Source organism: Ipomoea triloba, chromosome 13, assembly GCF_003576645.1.
Source record: "Ipomoea triloba cultivar NCNSP0323 chromosome 13, ASM357664v1".
Taxonomy (NCBI): domain Eukaryota; kingdom Viridiplantae; phylum Streptophyta; class Magnoliopsida; order Solanales; family Convolvulaceae; genus Ipomoea; species Ipomoea triloba.
In genome coordinates, this window is record NC_044928.1 from 30,354,712 (window position 1) to 30,373,789 (window position 19,078).

General features: G+C 37.6%; 3 protein-coding genes across 4 annotated transcripts; all 3 read right to left on the bottom strand.

The window, feature by feature from the left end:
* Positions 1 to 3: 3 nt before the first annotated feature.
* LOC116002859 (COP1-interacting protein 7) lies at positions 4 to 7,469 on the bottom strand. The gene is made up of 13 exons (XM_031243041.1): positions 7,055 to 7,469; positions 6,250 to 6,429; positions 5,849 to 5,969; positions 5,701 to 5,740; positions 5,272 to 5,324; positions 5,143 to 5,198; positions 4,825 to 4,977; positions 4,369 to 4,559; positions 2,449 to 3,992; positions 1,267 to 2,211; positions 523 to 928; positions 336 to 401; positions 4 to 241 (listed from the first exon to the last, which is right to left on the bottom strand). Exons 1-13 carry the CDS (start codon positions 7,111 to 7,113, stop codon positions 177 to 179), a joined length of 3,879 nt encoding a protein of 1,292 aa, XP_031098901.1. The 5' UTR covers positions 7,114 to 7,469; the 3' UTR covers positions 4 to 176.
* Positions 7,470 to 10,119: 2,650 nt separating this feature from the next.
* On the bottom strand, positions 10,120 to 12,406 carry LOC116001471 (epsin-3). Its single transcript, XM_031241343.1, has 4 exons — positions 12,300 to 12,406; positions 11,742 to 11,864; positions 11,467 to 11,628; positions 10,120 to 10,708 (listed from the first exon to the last, which is right to left on the bottom strand). Exons 1-4 carry the CDS (start codon positions 12,404 to 12,406, stop codon positions 10,147 to 10,149), a joined length of 954 nt encoding a protein of 317 aa, XP_031097203.1. The 3' UTR covers positions 10,120 to 10,146.
* Positions 12,407 to 14,211: 1,805 nt separating this feature from the next.
* LOC116001979 (casein kinase 1-like protein 10) lies at positions 14,212 to 18,823 on the bottom strand. Of its 2 annotated transcripts, XM_031241970.1 has the most exons (14): positions 18,052 to 18,821; positions 17,916 to 17,956; positions 17,388 to 17,457; positions 17,140 to 17,288; positions 16,970 to 17,065; positions 16,828 to 16,898; positions 16,609 to 16,670; positions 16,459 to 16,522; positions 16,282 to 16,366; positions 16,023 to 16,149; positions 15,793 to 15,866; positions 15,598 to 15,664; positions 14,982 to 15,115; positions 14,212 to 14,882 (listed from the first exon to the last, which is right to left on the bottom strand). In XM_031241970.1, the coding sequence occupies exons 1-14, from the start codon at positions 18,125 to 18,127 to the stop codon at positions 14,604 to 14,606; spliced, it is 1,395 nt and encodes a 464-aa protein (XP_031097830.1). In that variant the 5' UTR covers positions 18,128 to 18,821; the 3' UTR covers positions 14,212 to 14,603. The 2 variants fall into 2 exon arrangements, with proteins under 2 accessions (XP_031097830.1, XP_031097831.1); XM_031241971.1 differs by lacking the exon at positions 14,212 to 14,882 and having other exon boundaries at positions 15,065 to 15,115; positions 15,598 to 15,654; positions 18,052 to 18,823.
* Positions 18,824 to 19,078: the final 255 nt, after the last annotated feature.

Genomic DNA, 19,078 nt, shown 5'->3' on the forward strand with positions numbered 1-19,078 from the left:
AAATTAAGTTAAGTTTCAAGATAAGTTTCCATTGGGTATCAAAATCACAGTTTAATTTTATACAATGACCTCTTTTATAACAGTAGAAGTTCAGTTGTTAATAAATAGGTTGAGACTTGACATGGAAATTACAGCAAGTCCCATACTGAAAGTACCAGATGACAACGGCAGAAGGTCTATGATGCCGGCTTCTTTTCGGTTGTCTTACCCCGGAACGGAGATAACAGAGAAAAATGGCGAGCTGAATCCAAGCAGAAAATAGAATTATCAGTTCCACATTTGATTAAGACATAAAGAATTTACATGATATGCAGATAGAAGAATGTTGTACTCACACTTCTGAACAGCGTTTCCAGTACTCGGGACTTCGTCTTGAGATATTAAATTCTTCAAAGTGTAAACTGGAAGAAACATTTTAGAAGGTTAGCACAGGTTACATTAGTTGGTGACAGAAAAATGGATCGCTTGTTTTAAAATCATCAAAACGGGGGGTTCAAGTTCAACGTCATATAAGTATATTACCTTCACTTGATGAAGCAGTACTTGTTGCATTATCATCTTGCTTTAGACCAACAGCACTGTTACTGTCTGATTCAAGAGTTCGATCACCTGAAATGGAGGACTGGGTCTTCTTCGCAAATTTCAAGAGCCGTTTGAATCCTTTTGATGGCTCTTTAACTTGAGCCTTCTCTGAACCTTCCTGAATGTTATATACTGTCACAGTCTTCGCATCATCAACATATGCTTTAGGAGCCGGTTCTACTGATGCCAATTCTGAGTTTGCTGGGGGTGCTTTGGCATACTCTGAGTATCCAGTACAGCGTTCTTCTATGGAGGAGACACGAGCATATGGGGCTTGATAATGAGGTCTTACAGCAGGATCAATACTCGCAAATTTAGGTGTCTCCTCTACAGAATTCGCTCCTGCCTGAAACATACAAACCAAAAGTATAACAATGGATAAAAGTATTAGCTGAGATATTACTATTACCCAAGTAAGCAAAATAAATCAGTTTTATAATAATGGCATAACAAACGGGGATTAACACAACATTTAGTAAAGAATTAATTGCATAAAGCACTCTGATAAAAGTAATTTAACTTGTATGTGCACAACTTTTGCCTTCAAACCTAATTCATGTTGATTGTAAATTATCCCCAGTGACTGAAGTAAAAATATAGCTGTTGGAGACGGTGATTTTGGTTGCAAATAAGATAAAGGATACATGAAGCATTGGTGTTAACCAAATATATTTGCTATATTACCTCTTGTGAATTCAGTTGTTCCAGAAAGCGGCCAGGTATAGGATCCCTGACAAATCCTTCAAAGGGTGAAGGAGGTGCATCTATAAAAGCATACTCAGATACCACTGCAGTTTTTTCCCCTCTATCATCAACATCAGATTGTTGCTTGGGAGCCAGTGAAGAGGGTTTTTCAGACTCGAGCATCACAACATTCTTCTCAACAATGATTTCATCTCCTTCACTCTCATGTGGAAGTTTTCTGTTTTTCATGAAAGGTTCAGTGCTTTCAGAATTTCCTGAAGGCCCAGAATCATTCACCTTCATTGTATCCTTCACAGCTGACTTTTCAAGGTGTACATCTAAAACTTCCTTGGGTGTTCTAATCTTCAGTTCAGGAAGGGTAGCAGCCTTCTTCTTATCAAGGTCCATGATAGCTGATATTTTCTTGCTTTCAGGGTAATCAGATAGCTTAGACTTGGATGCTGATTCAGAATTACGTACCCTTGGCTTTGATACTGGTTCAGAACGTTGTGCCTTCACTGATGCAACAGGTTTGCTGCTGATTGTTTTGGGCTCAGATAATCTTCTAAGTCTTGCTTTTGATGTTTTTGAATCAGGTGTGACACCATTACTTTCCTTATTAGGATCAGACAATGATGATGCTGATCTAGTCAACCGATCATTTGCCAAGTGTCCATCACTTACTTTAGTGGATTTAGAGGCTTTTTGTGAATCATGGGATTCAGTGGGAGTTCGTATTTTGGTTCTCTGTAAAGGTGATGATGATCCTGGCTCTGTATCACTGAACTTTGATCCTCTAACAGAACTCGGAGATAATTTTGTTGACAATCTTCTTGTTTGAGAAGAAGGTGCCGTTGAACGAGCTGAACTTGAGCTGCCTCTTGCTGCAATTCTCTTTTGCCTCTCCAATTTCAAAGCTTCTAAGCGTTTAAGGTCTGCCTCTTCCTGTTAAAATGTAAATAAGTTGCACATCTAATTCAATGAGAGAATCAAAAAATAAGAAAATTTAATGAAGTAATAGTGGACTATAGGCCACATCACTATATTGCTGAGTTTCCATTAAATCCAACATAAACATGCTGTTTAAGTTTATTACAAGCAGCATTACCATGGCCTCTGGCTACTGTCATACTAAGATTTTTCCCTTAACAGTAGCATATTATTAAATTAAGGCAAACATACCTTCTCTTTTTTCATCTTCTGGATATCAGTTTTAAAGGATCTTATTTTCTCAGCTCGTGCTCGTGCATCTTCTAGAGGACTCGTCTTTGACATTTTTCCTTTTCTAATGGGTCCACCAACCCTTTTCTTATCTAAATCAGAGGCAGCTTTTGGCCTACGGTCCTTGTCTGATTTGTGAGGTCCTTTCTTCACATTATTCGTGCCTTCTTTCTTTCCTTTATCCTGAGAAACAGTGTCTTTGACAGAAACTTGCATTTCATAGTCCCAAGAGGGGTCATACCCACTGGAACATTTTTCTGCATCACGTTCGGGTATCAAACCCAAATCACTAGGCTCATAATTAACTTGGCTCCTTTCTCCATGAGAGTTATTTGCTGTGTTTTTAGGTGTTGCCGGAAGCTCAGAATCCATATCAATGGCAGTTCTGTTGTCTGCTACACTACCATCCAACGTCATTGATCTAAATGGTACTATAAAAGATTCATCATCCATACCATTTGAGAAGGTTTTCTGCGATTTATTAGTAGCACTTCCTACTCCATTCTCAGCTAGAGGATCTAAGGAATTCCTCAATCGCAAATCAGTTGCTCGACCAGGCACCATAAAGTCATCATTTGCAGTCCTAGACATGACCTTTCTACCTTCTGTCTCAGCAAACTGAATGTCCATTTGACCCACAGTGTTAGCATGCCCCCTGTTAGAAAATAAAACGCCATCATTTGATCCCCGGGACAATCTAGACATATTTGTACTAACTTTATGGATGTCATTTATCCTACTATCATGCAAATCATCTGAACCTCGACCACCCAGAGCAATGGGATCATCACCTATAGAATGTTGTTTCCTCCTTACACCTTCATCTGTCATAAACATGTGATCTTTGTCAGTGTGGTTGTCTTCATCCTTCTCTCTGAACAAAAGATTTTGAAAAGCTAGCCAATGCCCACCATCTGTTTCCTTCTCGTTAATGGTATCCTCTTCTTTATCATATGAATTGAGCTCATTCAAAAACTTTCCACTGCTACCTTTTGTTTTAGATGATCGAGAAGTCGTGTTCAGAAGATCTTCACCATCTGCATTGCTTTCAGAATCAGAACCTGATCCTGAGTTACTATCAGAGTTCTTTGCTTTGGAAATGTAATTAATATTTCGAATGACAACTTTTCCTGATTGTCTTTTTCTAGACCGTCCTGCCTTCTTCCTGTGCTCTTGATACTGTGGGTCTTCATTATCCAAGTCTGAGTCATCCAGGGATTTCTCAGAACTGCCATCTCCGTCCATGGACTGCCTTTTTCCCCCAGTTCTATGCACGACTCCCATTCGAGGGTCCTTCATAGGAGGGTAAGGTGGGTGATAAAAAGAGCCATTTCCTGAATAAGGTTGATAGTATGGCACTCCTTGCACTGGGTATGGTTGGTAAAGAGGTAAGGCAGAGGGTGGATGATGCATTGCCCAGGGAGGAAACATAGGTTGGGAAAACTGGTTTTGAAAGGATTCTTGTTGATTATTGGGCACCTGCTGCTCTATTCTTTGTCTTTCACCTGGAAATGTAAATACAACAAACTTGATCACTTAGTCACTCCACAGAAAATTAAATGAAATACAGATGTTTACCATCTTGAAGTCATCCTCACATCTTTATATTATAATGATGCATTGTAATTTAGATTGGCATAACTAATATATCAATAGGAAATTTGAATTTAAAGCATTCAAAATAATGCAGGTTTATTTTTATTAGATAAAATTCACAAACTGGGTTCACTAGATCAAACATGAGAATCAAAAGTCAAAACTATAGAATACTTGTAGCTTTTGAGAGAGTTCTGAATAAAAAACTATCAAGGAGATATGACATGTTCAACGAGTACCATAAGTTCCTTGACAACACAAACCCTAGTGCGTTTGTTTCTTTACCTGCAGTACCATCCATGCTTAATTTCCCATCACCCTCTGAAGCCATCTCACTGTTGGAAAACACAATACCAGATGCATTCATGATAGAGGCATCTGGTTGGCTGGCAATTGCTTCTGTTGCTCCTATTTCAAGCCATTGTCCAGTTTCATGTTTTTTCTTCCAAAGTCCCATGAATCTTAAGCTTGCATCCCTGCCATAGAAATATTTCACAAAACATTTGGTAGGAGGACAAGGAAATGTAAGCAAGGAATGGAAAACTTTTCTATGTTTGGTCTGAGAAGAGTGTGGTTAAGAAAGAGAACATTCTAGTCTCTCCATCTTGTTCAACAAAATAAATGAGGCCAAACAGATGGAGGTGCTTTTCCTCTATTTTACTTTATACATCATGTTAAGGAAAACTTTCACTTGAGCTCCCTTTTTCTATCAGTCAACAGAATGAGTGAATTCATTCTTACCTCAAACGTGAGGCTCCAAAGCAATCAGCAAAGGATACCAGCGGTGCCATGTGATCAATATCAAAACCAGCAGCTACAGCACGTGCAAAGGCCATCCCTTGTTCCTTTTGTAGCACGGATTTTCGTGTCTCAAGGACTTTCAGAAGTTGTGCTCTGACAGACATGCAGGATAAAAATAAAATAAAACTAGAGCTCTTAGATGTTAATCACTATATGACAGAAATTCAATTGACAACTGTGCTTGAAGAGCTCAGAGAGGCATGTCCTTAACACAAAAGTATTTATGCATGAAAACAAGCATTCCAGAAGAATGTATACCTTGAATTTTCTCCTTGTGAGGCTGAATCACTTTTTTCAGGTTGATGAGCACCAGGCTGCAAGGGATAAACCAAATTTGAAAACATGTGATGGAAGTAAAATGAATGAAAATGGCACTGGATCCTATACCTCATAAAGAACTATAGCTTTCTCCTCATTAACACCTGCTGTTGATTTGTTACCTGTCAAAAAATTTTGGGTGCCAAACAGTACATTGATTACTTAATGATGAAAGATGCACACTATGCAACTCAAGAAATTAAAAAAAATATAGGGGGCAGATGAGCATAAAAACTGGATAAAGAATAACATAGAGATCCAATTCAGGAATATTATGCTTGTGGCAAACCACACAAACAGCATTGAGGAATAACTCAAGACAAATAAAGAAAGGGATTAATGAAACTGACACAGATCGAAGGGGAAAAAGCAAAAATAAAAACAAAACCTTTATCACAGGTTTGAATCAAAATAAAAAGTATAATCAAACTAGAAAGAAAAGCTAAGATTGATAACCTCATTCTAAACCTAACAGTATATTTCATTATTATGAAGTACCTTCCAAGGATCCCAATGATTTTTCCTGGTGATCTTCGACCTGTTGAAGAAATAAGAGGTAGCACATTAAGTTCGTAACCTTTGATTATATAAAAACCATTTGACTTGAAATACACTTTTGATAAAGCATCTAACTTGAAATACTTACATGGCCATGATCAATATCAATTTTCCCCTGTATGGTGATTGCTTCTTCAATCTGTATAATCTCAGATTCTATAGTGTGCACCCGTTCCAAGATCTCCGGAGTGCTCACAAAGCGAACAAACCTATTGAAAGCAACAATTGAACCCAATTATTTACTCATTCTTGATAGTCACATTGCGAGGTTCAAACAATTAGCCATGCCATGATAGCTATTGCTAACATAGCTTATTTGGCTCTTAGAAGAGCCTAGTCAAAAGACTATTTTAGCAGGAGAACAATAGTCAAAGGTACTAACTTTTTGTTTTGGTTTCTCTTGAGAGTTCAGTGTTATAACTATGATAACGTTTTCTTTTGACATCATTATGCAAAACACATACAGAACCATCACATAGATATGTAAACCTTTCCACTGTCCCCTTTGTAAACCATGATGCATCATTGTGAGATTTTGGTTCGAGCACAATTGAATAGCCAGCCTTTGCAATTTGGTCCTGAGCAGTTTTTAGGTGCGCAAGAAAAGGATCCAACAGGCCTGTAGCAATTTTCTCCTTTTTCTCATTAGCAATAATTATTAAATCACACCTGGTAATAAAAAAACAGTTACAATTATGTCAGCAAAAGGTCAACCCAGAACTGTATCGCATCAACATCATAATGACTAACAAAAGCAGATGATTGAATAAGTGATTCAGCGAAGCAAGCACATATAGCTATTTTGGAGCTTTCAACACTCAGCAGCATGGTAGGCAGACACGAAAGATTCCAAGAAACACAACTAATTGCAAATACCATAACTTGAAAAACCAATACAGTCCGTCAGTAAATAATACAGGTTTGAAGGATCACTCTCTCAATTCCATTCCTGCAAAGCAACCAAGGTTTATACAACCAGTTTCACAGAACCAATACAGTTAGTCAGCAAATAATACAGGTTTGAAGGATCACTCTCAATTCCATTTGTGCAAAGCAACCAAGATGTATACAACCAGTTTCATATCCAGTAAACAATAATGATCAATACATGCCACAATCCACAATACGAGTGATAAACAACTAAATTTGTCCAAGACATAGCTCGAATACACTCGGCATAACCGATTCACGCCTATATAAACACGCAATGACCATCATCCGAAGCAACTAGCTCAAACAATACAAATCATCCAAAGTCCTAGTATCTATTGGTCTTTGGAATGAGAAGATTTACCTAGTTCGGGTAGGAGTGAGCTGAAAAACTACTGAGTTAAGCCGAGTACTTGGCTTCATTCTTAGCTCAAACTCCTTAACCGCTAGGGCTTCAGATCTCAAAGCCGATTAAAAAACGAACTTCCGAATCTTCTTAAAAGAACAGCTTCACCGCATAGCAGAGACTATTCAACTGATTAATCCGCAAAATGCTCCGATTCAATGACGGCTTTAACTAAGGAACTCCGTCAAACAAATCCTGCGCAGATATTCGAGCGAGAATAGCCACCGTAAAGTTAAAGCTCTGAGCTCTGCTTCAATGGCAGCTGCGGTGAAAATGCATTTATTGGGCCTTGAGAGAGAAAATGGCCACTCACCAAAGAGCTAGAGTAGTACCCCGCGTAATGGCATATACATACATATATATATAGAGAGAGAGAGAGAGAGTTCGGACGCCGACCGGAGAGAGGTGGGACCGGGTGGAGAAATATCCAAAGGAAGATTCGCCGTTGAAAATAGGGGCAGGTAAAATGAGGAGAAGGATAAGGGTATTTTGGGGATTTCGGGACTGAAAACGGGAGTTTAAGACTTTAAGAAGGAAACGGCATGAGAATGCTTAGATAGTTTTGGAAATTTGTAGTGTGTAATTACTGAAACATCCCGCAACGGAACCGTTGATGTCGGGGTGGAGTGTCAAACTCAGACCGTCAAAATAGTGGGCAGTGCTAACTTGCGCCGCGGACTGAATTATTGTAATTTGCTGCGTAAATAATTAATTTTATAATTTATTATTATGCAAATAATTAAACTCAATTGTAATTTTGTATGTGAAGAATAATTAATATTAATTTCTTACCCTAATAATTAATTTTTAAACTTAAACCTGAGTTTTTATCGTAGTTTATCAATTCAAATTAGAAAATCAATAAGGCAATTCCTATTATTTTCGCTTGATCGGACAAGGAGTTCTTCTCATTTTTTAGAAGTTGTTCATACATTACTGGTAAGACTTAATCATTGATTTTTCGATAAATTTTACCTCTGTTGCCAGTTAAACTATTCATGCAGACCGGAAAATTACATATACTCTATATATATGGGGGAAATATATATTCTTATTAAATGCCCATAAAGTATGGGCAAGGATGAATTATTGGATTAGGGAACATTGGATGCCCGATGCCGATGTTTGTGCCGCAAATGTTTTTAATCTTACATCAAACCCAAAATCTCGACATATATGCTATCGAGAATCTTAAACTATGTTTTGAGCTTTGGTATCCCTAGTTTGGATTAAAAAGAAAAATAATTAAGACCGTCATAATAAATATTTTTTTAGTACTATTAACTAGATCAGAGTAACGATGTAGTATGGTTTCTACTAAGATTAAATCTGTGACATTTTATTTGGGAGAATCATAATTATGTCATTTGATCACAAGATTTTGGCGAAGGAATACTTAGTTATTTAAATTATATTTGTTTTCATGCAATTTATGCAATAAAGTCATTCATGGTTCATGCACCGTACCCAACAATCAATTCTTAGAGCTAACCAATGTGGTTTTTTTGTTTGAATAAGGAACAGAAAAAGACAGAACAGATATTATGTTTATATTAATTAATTAATTTATTCTGTCTTCTTATATTATGGTCCCATGCAATATGATCATTACTTGAGTTGAAACCTTGTCTCATGCAATCCACCAAATAGCCGACCTATATCATCTCCACATTTTCGAATCGTGGGCTCCACACGGTTAAACATTTCGAAAAATGTTAAATATATATTTTTTATCTGACTATACAGTTCGTAAATTATACTGAAAAGATAAAATTAATAACAATATTTTTTAAATTATATTTAAATTAATAAAATTAGACAGTTCGTAAATTAAATGTTAAATTATATTTTTTATCGGGTAAAATGAACTCAATTAAAACAATATTAATAACTTTAATCGAGTTCATTCATAACCAACAATCAAAATTCCCACCTTTTTTTTTTTTATACATTGCATTCTAGGTACCAACAACCTAAATCATTCCCACCTTTTTAATTACATTATCTGAACGGTGATTATTGTCTTCATTCATAACCAACAATCAAAATTCTATAGATTAAACTATCAAGAACCCTAACTCATCACCAAGAATATAATAATGGAAAGATATGCTGATGTAATATTTCACCTACTCAATTAGTGGCAATGATCATAATGAAACATTATAAACAAATCATGTAACCAGTATTTGGTGAAGATGTTATAAAATTAATAGTACATATGTATTTTCTTAGTTAAGACGAAAAATATATATACCATAGTATATATGCTACCAATACAACAAATATCAAATTTTGGGCTTAAAATCTTAAATTACATGCACTATAGGTAGAGTTCTCAAAACTCTTGCTCCCTATTTTAAAAAAAAAAATTTAATAAGTACGTGTAACTATTACTCTGTTTGTCACTTTTTACCTATTTTATTTACCTACTTATGAAGTTAAATCAACTCTTTTTGTTTTTGTTTAATATTTTTTGTTATTTTTAAATTTGATTTTTCTGTGTAATTTGAATTATAAATTAAATAACTTGAATCGAGCTTCGTCGAATGGGATAGAGATATAGCCTATTTGTAATAAACATTTTGTCACGGTATCTCCAAATTTGGATTGTAACGAATTTATATTTTATTTCTATTTCCCGTAACACATTATTATGTCATACAACATTGTAAAATTCGAAGTTTACAATTGAAGAAAAACAAATCGGGTATAAGTTTTCACTCACCCCCTTATTAAATCAATGTGTATGCATGTATATATGCCAGAAAGTTTACAATATCAATCTACACAAATACTTTTTGTACGAATCGCATTACTGTACCGTCTACTATTGTCCTAATCTCCATAGTATGTGTAACTTCGAAAACAAACATACATGAGTGCAAAAATTGTACTACTCCTGTCTCCAATCGATCTTCACCTTTGTCTACCTAGCTTCATTATTGTAATTGTATAACCCTAAAAATAATTGTATAACCCTAAAAACGTCGTACCTGCATAATTATACTCGGTACAAAAGGTACTGATACAAATCCACGACGATTATATTATCTTCTTGAAAATTGCCTAAGTAGCATTCTTTTCTCCCTCACATCATCAAGTCTCTTAAAGCTATGGTTCCTATATTGATGGCCTCGGGGACTAACCCCAAGTCTTGAGCATAATTTGCTCAACAAGTTTGCGTCTTCTTTGTCTCCCTCTTCTTCTCCATCTTCATCTTCCACGTTTACCAGTAAGCTTTCCTTCTCTTTACGGTTATAGCAATGGGTCCAAGAAGGCGAGGGCTTCTCGTCCGGGCGGCCGATAATCGGCGTGGGGGAAACGGCGGTTAGGTCGGTGTCGTCGAGGGAGTCTTTGTTGGGGTCTTCGGTGTCGTCGCTGAAGGAGGAGCTGGTTGTGGAGTTGGAGCCGAAGGAGGAAGGCCAGGAGGAAGAGGAGGAGGAGGTGGAGGATGGGGAGGGCGGCGGCGGCGGCGTGGAGCTACCGAAGCCGTGGATTTCGCCGGAGATTCTTTGGGATTTCAGGCGGGCTTGTTTCAGGGCGTTGTCGTCTTGGAGGAGATTGAGGATTCTCTCGGATTTTCTCTGCATCATGAGCCCCCAGTCGATCCTGCAGGAGAATTACAGCCATTTTTATGATGAATTGATGCATCATGCATGCATTCCTATAAACCGATATGTTTTTTCTGTATCACACTTGCAAAAATCGGCCTAGGTGACCGCCTAAGCGTCTAGGCACCAGGAGTTCTTAGGTCTAGGCAAATTGCTCTCTAATCAGTCGTCTAGATGGCCACCCGTCTAGCCTAGGCACCTCTAAGCTAAGACGAATTGTTCTCTAATTAGCCACCTAGGTGCATAGGCACTAGGCGTCTCTAAGCTGAGGCGAATTATTCTCTAGTCGGCCGCCTAGGCACTAGGCGCCCCTAAACTGATGTGAATTGTTCTCTAGTTAGCCACCTAGGTGCCTAAGCATTAGGCGTCTATAGGTTGAGGCGAATTGTTCTCTAGTCAGGGACTAGGCACTAGGCGGTTGAGGCGAATTGTTCTCTAGTCAGCGGTCTGGGTGGCCTACCGCCTAGAGCCTAACTCAACCAACTCATTCGAATTAGCGAGCGAACTCGATCGAATTCGGCCAAGTTAACTCGTCTAACTCAATTAAGTTTTTTGCATTATTCTCTTTGCAATTTTTCTTCAATTCGTAGTTTATTTGTACTTTGATAGAGCCTCACTTATTTACCAGCACAGGGCCACACAAATCAAAAAAAGGGGCCCGACCGATTAGCCCCTATTGCAACCATGCTCTGTATTATTCATGGGTTTTGCTACAAATTAATCAGATAAAATTAGGTAAGAAAAGTGAATATATACCCTCTTTCATCCTTATACTTGAATGATCCAAGCTCTCTAATGATTTCAACATCACAAAGAAACTCTGCTCCTAAATCTTCAGGGCCATGGATTATCAAGAACTCAAGCAACACCAAAGATTTGTACAGCTGCCTCCATTGCATCCAGTCAATTTCATCCAACCTAATCATCACATGATGATGAACAGATCCACAATAAGAAAATAGGAAATGCAAATGGAACACAAAACCCTAAAAGAACAAAACATAATCACAGAAATTAAGGTTAGAAATGACCTCCTATGAAGCACATCAACAATTTTCCAATAATCTTCAGGTCCATAGGATGCCTCAGCAATCATGGTCATTGTTATGTTGTCAGGGGTACCCACATCATTGCCAGTTGCATCCTCAGCCAACCTATATAACATAGCATCATAATTAGGTCAGACTTTTAGCTTGATAATCACGAAGTTTTAAATTTGACTCTCGGTTGGAGTGATTTATTGATTTTCTTAGTCTGAGCTGATCAGCTATGGACAACCTAAGCTGGCTTATCTCCCCGTGAGAGTGACCTATTGACCTTCTTGGTTTAATTTGAGTCGGTCAGCTATGAACAATCTAGGCTGGTTTATCTCCCCGTAAGAGTGACCTATTGACTTTCTTAGTTTAATTTGAGTCGGTCAGCTATGGACAACCTAGACTGATTTATTTTCTTGTGGTCCTTCGCCGATTAGGGTTACAACACACTGTACACACCCTTGATTAGTGACTGCGGGTTTCTACCGTCATCCAAAAACCGAATAATAATTACAATATATTCATATATAGATATCAGCTAGAATGAGAGCTTACAATTCAGCTTGAGTTGCATCTGTCAAGTAGAGTCTGGCAGTTTTGTATTTGTCATGTAGAAAGCAAGATGCCTGCTTTTTTATTTTATCTAAGAACAGGTTGCCCATATCAGACGCCTAGTAATAAAGGGAAATTTCAATAATTTTAAGTATATATATAGATACATATAAAGGAAAGATTTCAAGGTAGCCACTGCTGATGAGGAGACAATTAAGGAGAAGTGTTTGCTTGGAACATTGTATGGGTCAAAGGTATGATATAAACCAGAAAAACAACTAATGGACAATGTCATTGGGGTTGTTTGTTTAGTTTTCTTTACCACCTTTTTTGGCATCAAAAGAAAGAAGGATAAACCTGAAACTTTCAACACCCAACATGTGTAAATCAATCAGAAAATTAGGCAGAAAACAGGTTTGGTTGAGGATCATGTCAAATATTTTGTTATGAGTTACAATGTTGTAATTGTACCTAGTGTATATATATGCAAGAGAAGCCTATAACTTGAAAAGTTCGGCTCTCCGTGTGAGCTGCTTATTGACCTTCTCGGTGAGTGATCAATTATAAATTAAACAACCTAGTGTTGGTTTAGTTTACCTCCTTGAGTTGGTTGGGTAATTGACTTAATAACCACAATCTAAGGTTCCATGTTCAGAGCTGCCTATTGGCCTTATTAATTTGAGCCAGTCAGTTATAGACAAATTAAATTGGTTTACCTCCTTGTGGTCTTTTGCCGACTAAGATCATTATGTGGGCTTCATCTAGAGTGCACCTTTAGTAATTTTTGTAGGCTTTTTTGTAAATCAAAAAATATAACTTATAAAACATAAAGCACAACTTTACAAACTACACAACACTTATAACTCATGACACTGTAAAATTTTCCTCCAACTCATTAGCATGCACTATTGACTTTTGGCATTTGATTACTATACATCTCTATTTATTAACTTACAATAGAGTTAAACAATTCATACAACTAATGTATTTTTTGGGTGTAACTCAGGGTTTTTCACGGTAAAAAACAATGACTAATTCCTTCGATGAATTGTAGACATCTGGTCAGGATATCGATTTAAGGTTATTTCATACCCAAAAGTCAATGATCGATCCCTTGACGTTTGATTAAAGATGAATGAGTCTCTTCCACTCAACCACACCCCCAAGTTATGACAACTAATATATGTAGCCATATAGGGGTTCAAAAAATACGAGGTCAATTATATATAAGACCATATTCTTATTTGAATCCCTATAAATATATTTGTGTATGTGTGTAATAGATCAAATGAGAACTCGCGCTATGTACGAATTTGTGCCTTTGTAATGATTATATCTTGTACTTTATATTTCTTTCACATTTAAAAGTTCAATTGTGCACTTCTATAATTTCAGAAATTTACTTTTATGTTACACTTGTAAATATCATAAAATGTCAAAAAAAATCATAGGTGCTTCTCGGGCGCTCATACTAAAACATAACCCATAACCTTTCATTTGAAAAAGTTATTTATGCCACTAGACTACAAAATCATTATTAAAAAAATGATGTTTTGAGTAAAATAACCCATTTTTTAAAGGAACAATAACTAACCAGCCGACTAAGCAATCTAGGCGGTCAATGCCTAGTCGGCCGCCTAAACCACCGATTATGGTGTTATGCTAGGCTGCCAGTTGGCACCTAACGCCATTAGCACCTAAGCACGATGTTTGCAACAATGTAAAATGCTCTTTATAAAATCTGATTGATGCACTTTAAAATTCACACCTGATCATGCCCCTATATATAACTTCTTTGATAAGTTAAAAGTTACTCCAAAGACAAGCGCATGAATAATGTAAATACTTGAAAAGAGAAAAAGAGAAATGGCACTGTATAAAGAAAATTAGCTGAAGAACAGCACAGAAAAACATGTGTTCTCAAAGGTAAAAGGTTTGAAATGCAGTTTCCACTATCAGCCAAGTACAATAGTTCAAAGACAAATGACAGCAAAACATTGAGACTGGTAAAAAAAAAATGTTTTCTCTTTTTCAACACAGATTCCTCTCTTATACAGGGGGGGCAGCAGTGAATTGAAGAGAGAGCTAAGGTCTCAAATATACAAACAAATTAAAAATTTTCCTGGAGTGAGATCTTTAGCCATTTTTCTGGTGATTTTACAAGGCAGTTAAAAAAGTGAAGAATTATGGGGATGGAGAAGGTAAAATGGCAAAAGCGACAGCAACAGCTAGCGTCGTGGTTTTTACGGTTTAAACAATGATGATGTGAACGTAAAATGTGGAGTGACCATTTCGAGTTTTTGACGGTTATTTCCTCCTTCCCGTGCCGATGGTCAGAAGCTCGAAGCTTCTGAGCGTGTCGTCACGACCGCCTCTCGTGGCAGAAGTTCGGGTGAAAGACGATGATTTGGACTCGACCCCGGGCTGTAATCTTTGAGTTGAAGATAGACGCCCGCTGCTTGAGCCCAGGCGTCCAGTGCGGCTGTCAGTCGGCTCGCCCGAGGAGCTTGGCCTGCTGCTTGACATCACCGCCCTCCTCGAGGCGCTAACAGTCCGAGAAACGCGTCCTCTTTCAGAATCAGCATGCTGAGGAGAAAAAGGGCAGAATAGAAATTTGGGAACTTAATAAACTAATGGCAACTACAAAGATTGAAAAGAAAGAATAAACTAATTAATGCCACTCACTGCTTCTTTGGATGACCGGATATCCTCCGAAGTTCTGTGCCTCGAATGATCACCGTGCAAACCAGTACTAGAGCTATTCCTTCTAGCAAACGCCTCCACACCACCAGAAAACCTATCCCGGCTTTCTTGCCTCACTATTCGAGAAAATTATGTAAGGGCTTGGAGTTGTATGCAAAACATGATTCAAAAATTACATATAAATAAACCCTTCCAACAACCTTCATTCCGAAAAGGAAAATGAAACGTGTAAGCAAAAGGACCTACAATTCTTTTTTTTTTTTTTTTTTTTTTTTGTGACGAGGGAAACCCGTAACCACCACCCGAGCGTGTGCACTGGGTAAACCCTGTCTTGTGACCCTAGCTAGCAAAGGACCACAGAGAGGTAAACCAGCCTAAATTGCGCATAGCGGCACAAACCAAGAAGGCCAATAGACCGCTCTCACTAGGAGTCAAACTTGGAACCTGATGGTTACCAAGCTAACATCCCGACTAACTTGGTTGGTGTTGCCCCCTCCTTCCTTCTTTTTTGGGTGTGTGGGTGGTGGGGGGGTGAGTTGAATGCTCAACAACGACAAAAATATGAACTATAAAAAGTGAAGCAAGATCAGAAGAATACCCGGGGTCTTTTCTGCTCTCTCAGCAGATGGTCCTCCTGGGTTCAAAGATAATCTCCCTATAGGTTGCTGAAAACAAATAGTAAAGTAAGAGATAACACAGATTTTATTTTTATTTTTATTTTTTCTGATTAATAGGAGGCGCTGAAGAATGCAGAGAGCAAGTGGAGATATAGATATAGCAAATAAAGACATACTCGCGCTCTAGAACTGGAACCGATCTGTGGATATTTCAATATAGTCCAATCAAAAACATAGTCAAACTGATAGCCTGCACCAAGGAAAACAAATTGTTAAAAATATGTAAGACAAAATCGAACCCAAGTGAAGTTACTACTCCCTGGAGAAATACAAATAGTATAGTGTATAGCATAGGAAAAGAACTTCGTTTCAATGATTGCGGTCGTGATTTTAAGAACAAACTTACCTTCTCTAATGAAAAGGTCGCGGAAGAGTCTCTTCAGGTATGAGTAGTCTGGCTTGTCATCAAACCTCAATGATCGGCAATAATGAAAATACGAGATGAATTCGGATGGATAAGATTTGCAAAGCACCTGCGTATAGGTCAACGGATATGTATTCAATAGCTTTAATTACTTGATCATGTAGAGCACAAAAATCACAAATCGAGGGGATAAGGGCATTGAGATTGGAGAGCAAAGTTATTGCCCGATTATTGAACCTACCTCAATAGGGGTAAGCATTTTCTTCTCGCTGATCTTGTCGTATTTCTGCTTTTTAGTGCCCGCTTTCAGCCCTTGCCAGGGAAGGCTGTGATACGAGGAATCAAATATGAGAGATATTTACAAAGTAAAATCACTAAAAAGAAGAAACAAAGCTAAACGATAGCTGTTTTCACAAACCTTCCCCTCAAGAAATACATTAGCACATAGCCAAGAGACTCCAGATCGTCTCTTCTGCTTTGCTCTGCAAGCGAGAAAAAGAAACACAATTACAAAAATGGGAAGTAGGCAAATACAAATAAACGGGGAAAAACTAATATCTTCACCTACCGATTCCACGATGGGTGTTAACACTAGCATAACGAGCTGTGCCTGTTAAGTTCTTGTTTTCCCTGCAACAGAACCAAATGAATAACAACAATTTCACGTGTCACATTCCACAATGAATAACCAAGACGGGAATCATGCTAGACCATTAATACCACATCTCGAACCCTTCCTCTAGAAAACTAATTATCTTTCATCAAAATAGCAGATAATAAGTGTTACCTGTACGGTATGTGCTTATGCGTTTGCAGATCTCTATACTTTTTGGCAAGACCATAGTCGATAATATATACCTGTGACAAAGCAAAAACATTTTGTAAAGGAACAGTCCTAAACCGATTAAGAAAGCATTTGAAGAGCAGACCTGATTTGCCTTGCGTCCTAAACCCATTAAGAAGTTGTCAGGCTTTATATCGCGGTGAAGAAACCCTCTCGAGTGCATATACTCGACCCTATTAAGCTGCAAATAACAATAATCACTGAACACGCCACATAAATCACGCCACCTCCATTATATGGCCGTGGTATACTTACTAATTGATCTGCAAGCATTAGAACGGTTTTCAAGGTGAACTTCCGATTACAGTAGTTGAACAAGTCTTCCAGGCTCGGCCCAAGCAGGTCAATAACCATGGCATTGTATTCTCCTTCGACTCCAAACCACTTGAGATGGGGAATTCCAGCTTAAAGAAAAGAAAAAAAGGTATCACATTCATGAACACCGAACACCTGAAATACATAACTATTCTGAAGATATCGAAAACAAGAATACTTGTACTTACTTCCACCCTGTAGAAGCATATAGAGCTTTGATTCATAATGAAGCTGAGGGTGCTTAGTTTTAACTGGTTCCTGGGGAGCTAGAAAATTAGATTCCAGACAACATTTGAATTTGCTAAATTTATAAAGAAAAAAAGTGTTCAACACTCAACAGAGACAAGACAAGCAATAGCATCTGAAATGTGGGAAAGTTTATTCAAATAGTTTCAGATATTTAAGAAAATAGGCATCCTAATTGCAGAAAACTTAATTAAGTCCTGTTAAACGATGTACCTTATGTTCTTAATGAAACAAAATGAGAAACCCTTCCCTATCATTACTTAATCATTCTAGACACTTATGTACAAAATACTAGCATCAAAACACATCTACCAGCAAACTAACACCAAAAAGACACTATTTTTTTCCATCAAGATGTGATCTTTGACAAGACAAATATGAAGTTCTTTAAACTACAATTAGTGCAATCCATTATCCATTTAATCCACATTTGTACAATGAAACTTTAGCTGCAATTAAACCCCACTCACCAGCTTCACAGCAACTTCATCTCCAGTTTGCACATTAACTCCTGCAACAAAATCACATTTTGATAGAACACCAAAATACCCAGTTAATCTCACAATCCAAAATCAACTTGAAGTATAGAACAGTCATAGAGATTACCCAAGTAAAGCTCCCCAAAAGATCCACCACCAATCTTCCGGCCCAGCTTGAACTTTCCACCGATCACATGATCCATACTCAAATTCCCAAACACAAAAAACTCAACCTTTCCAACAAAGAAAATCTAAAATCCACCAAAGATGCAACCTTTTCAAATTTCCCCCTCAACCCAATTTCACATTACAGCAATATCACCATCAAAAGCACAAATCTTGTAACTACCCCCAGATCCAGAAAAAAAGTCCAACTATCAAAAAATTATGCCAGATTGCCAGGTATTGCCCAAACCCCTACTTTTCCTCCTCAAACAAAACAGATATTCCAAAAAACAACCTTAATTCAAATACCAATTATCGATACTTGAAGCAAAAGTAAAAAAAAAAAAATATCTATCTACACTCCCACCCCGGATAAAAATACTAAAGCCTCCCTCTTTACGAGAATAAAAAAATACGGCAAATGAAAAGATAGATCAAGAAAATTATTGAAAGAGGCCCCAGAAATATGCCATCACCGATAGATAGCACAAATCTGGGTCTACAGGAGGCTGGAAATGAGAAGGGGAGTTGGGTTATCCATGGAGGAAGAAAGGATGAGAATTATAAAAGGGAAAAAAAAATATTTCTCCGCAATATTAGTACAATATATGAGTATAGAGAGAGATGGAGCGAGAAACAAGGCTAGAGAGAGAATCTATGGAGTAGAAATCCGCGGGGCATCGAGACTGGCAGGATTTTGTGTAAGAGATAGACAAGTTCCGCGGATGAGAATGAAATGGGGATGACACAAAGGTAAAAGGGCAGGAGTAGTGTGTACCTGTTCTTGGGTTGCCCGTTTTGCCCTCATCCTTCCTTTGTTGGTCCTAATTATTTAGGGTCCTTTTGGTAATTTCACCCTTTTTTGGACAAATAAAATAAAAATGGATGTTAATTTTTGCATTTTTTTTTTAAATTTTCCAAAAGTGCTTTAAGACAAGGTCCACAAAAAAAAAATGTAATTTTTAGTTGTAAAATAGGGCAAGAGATTT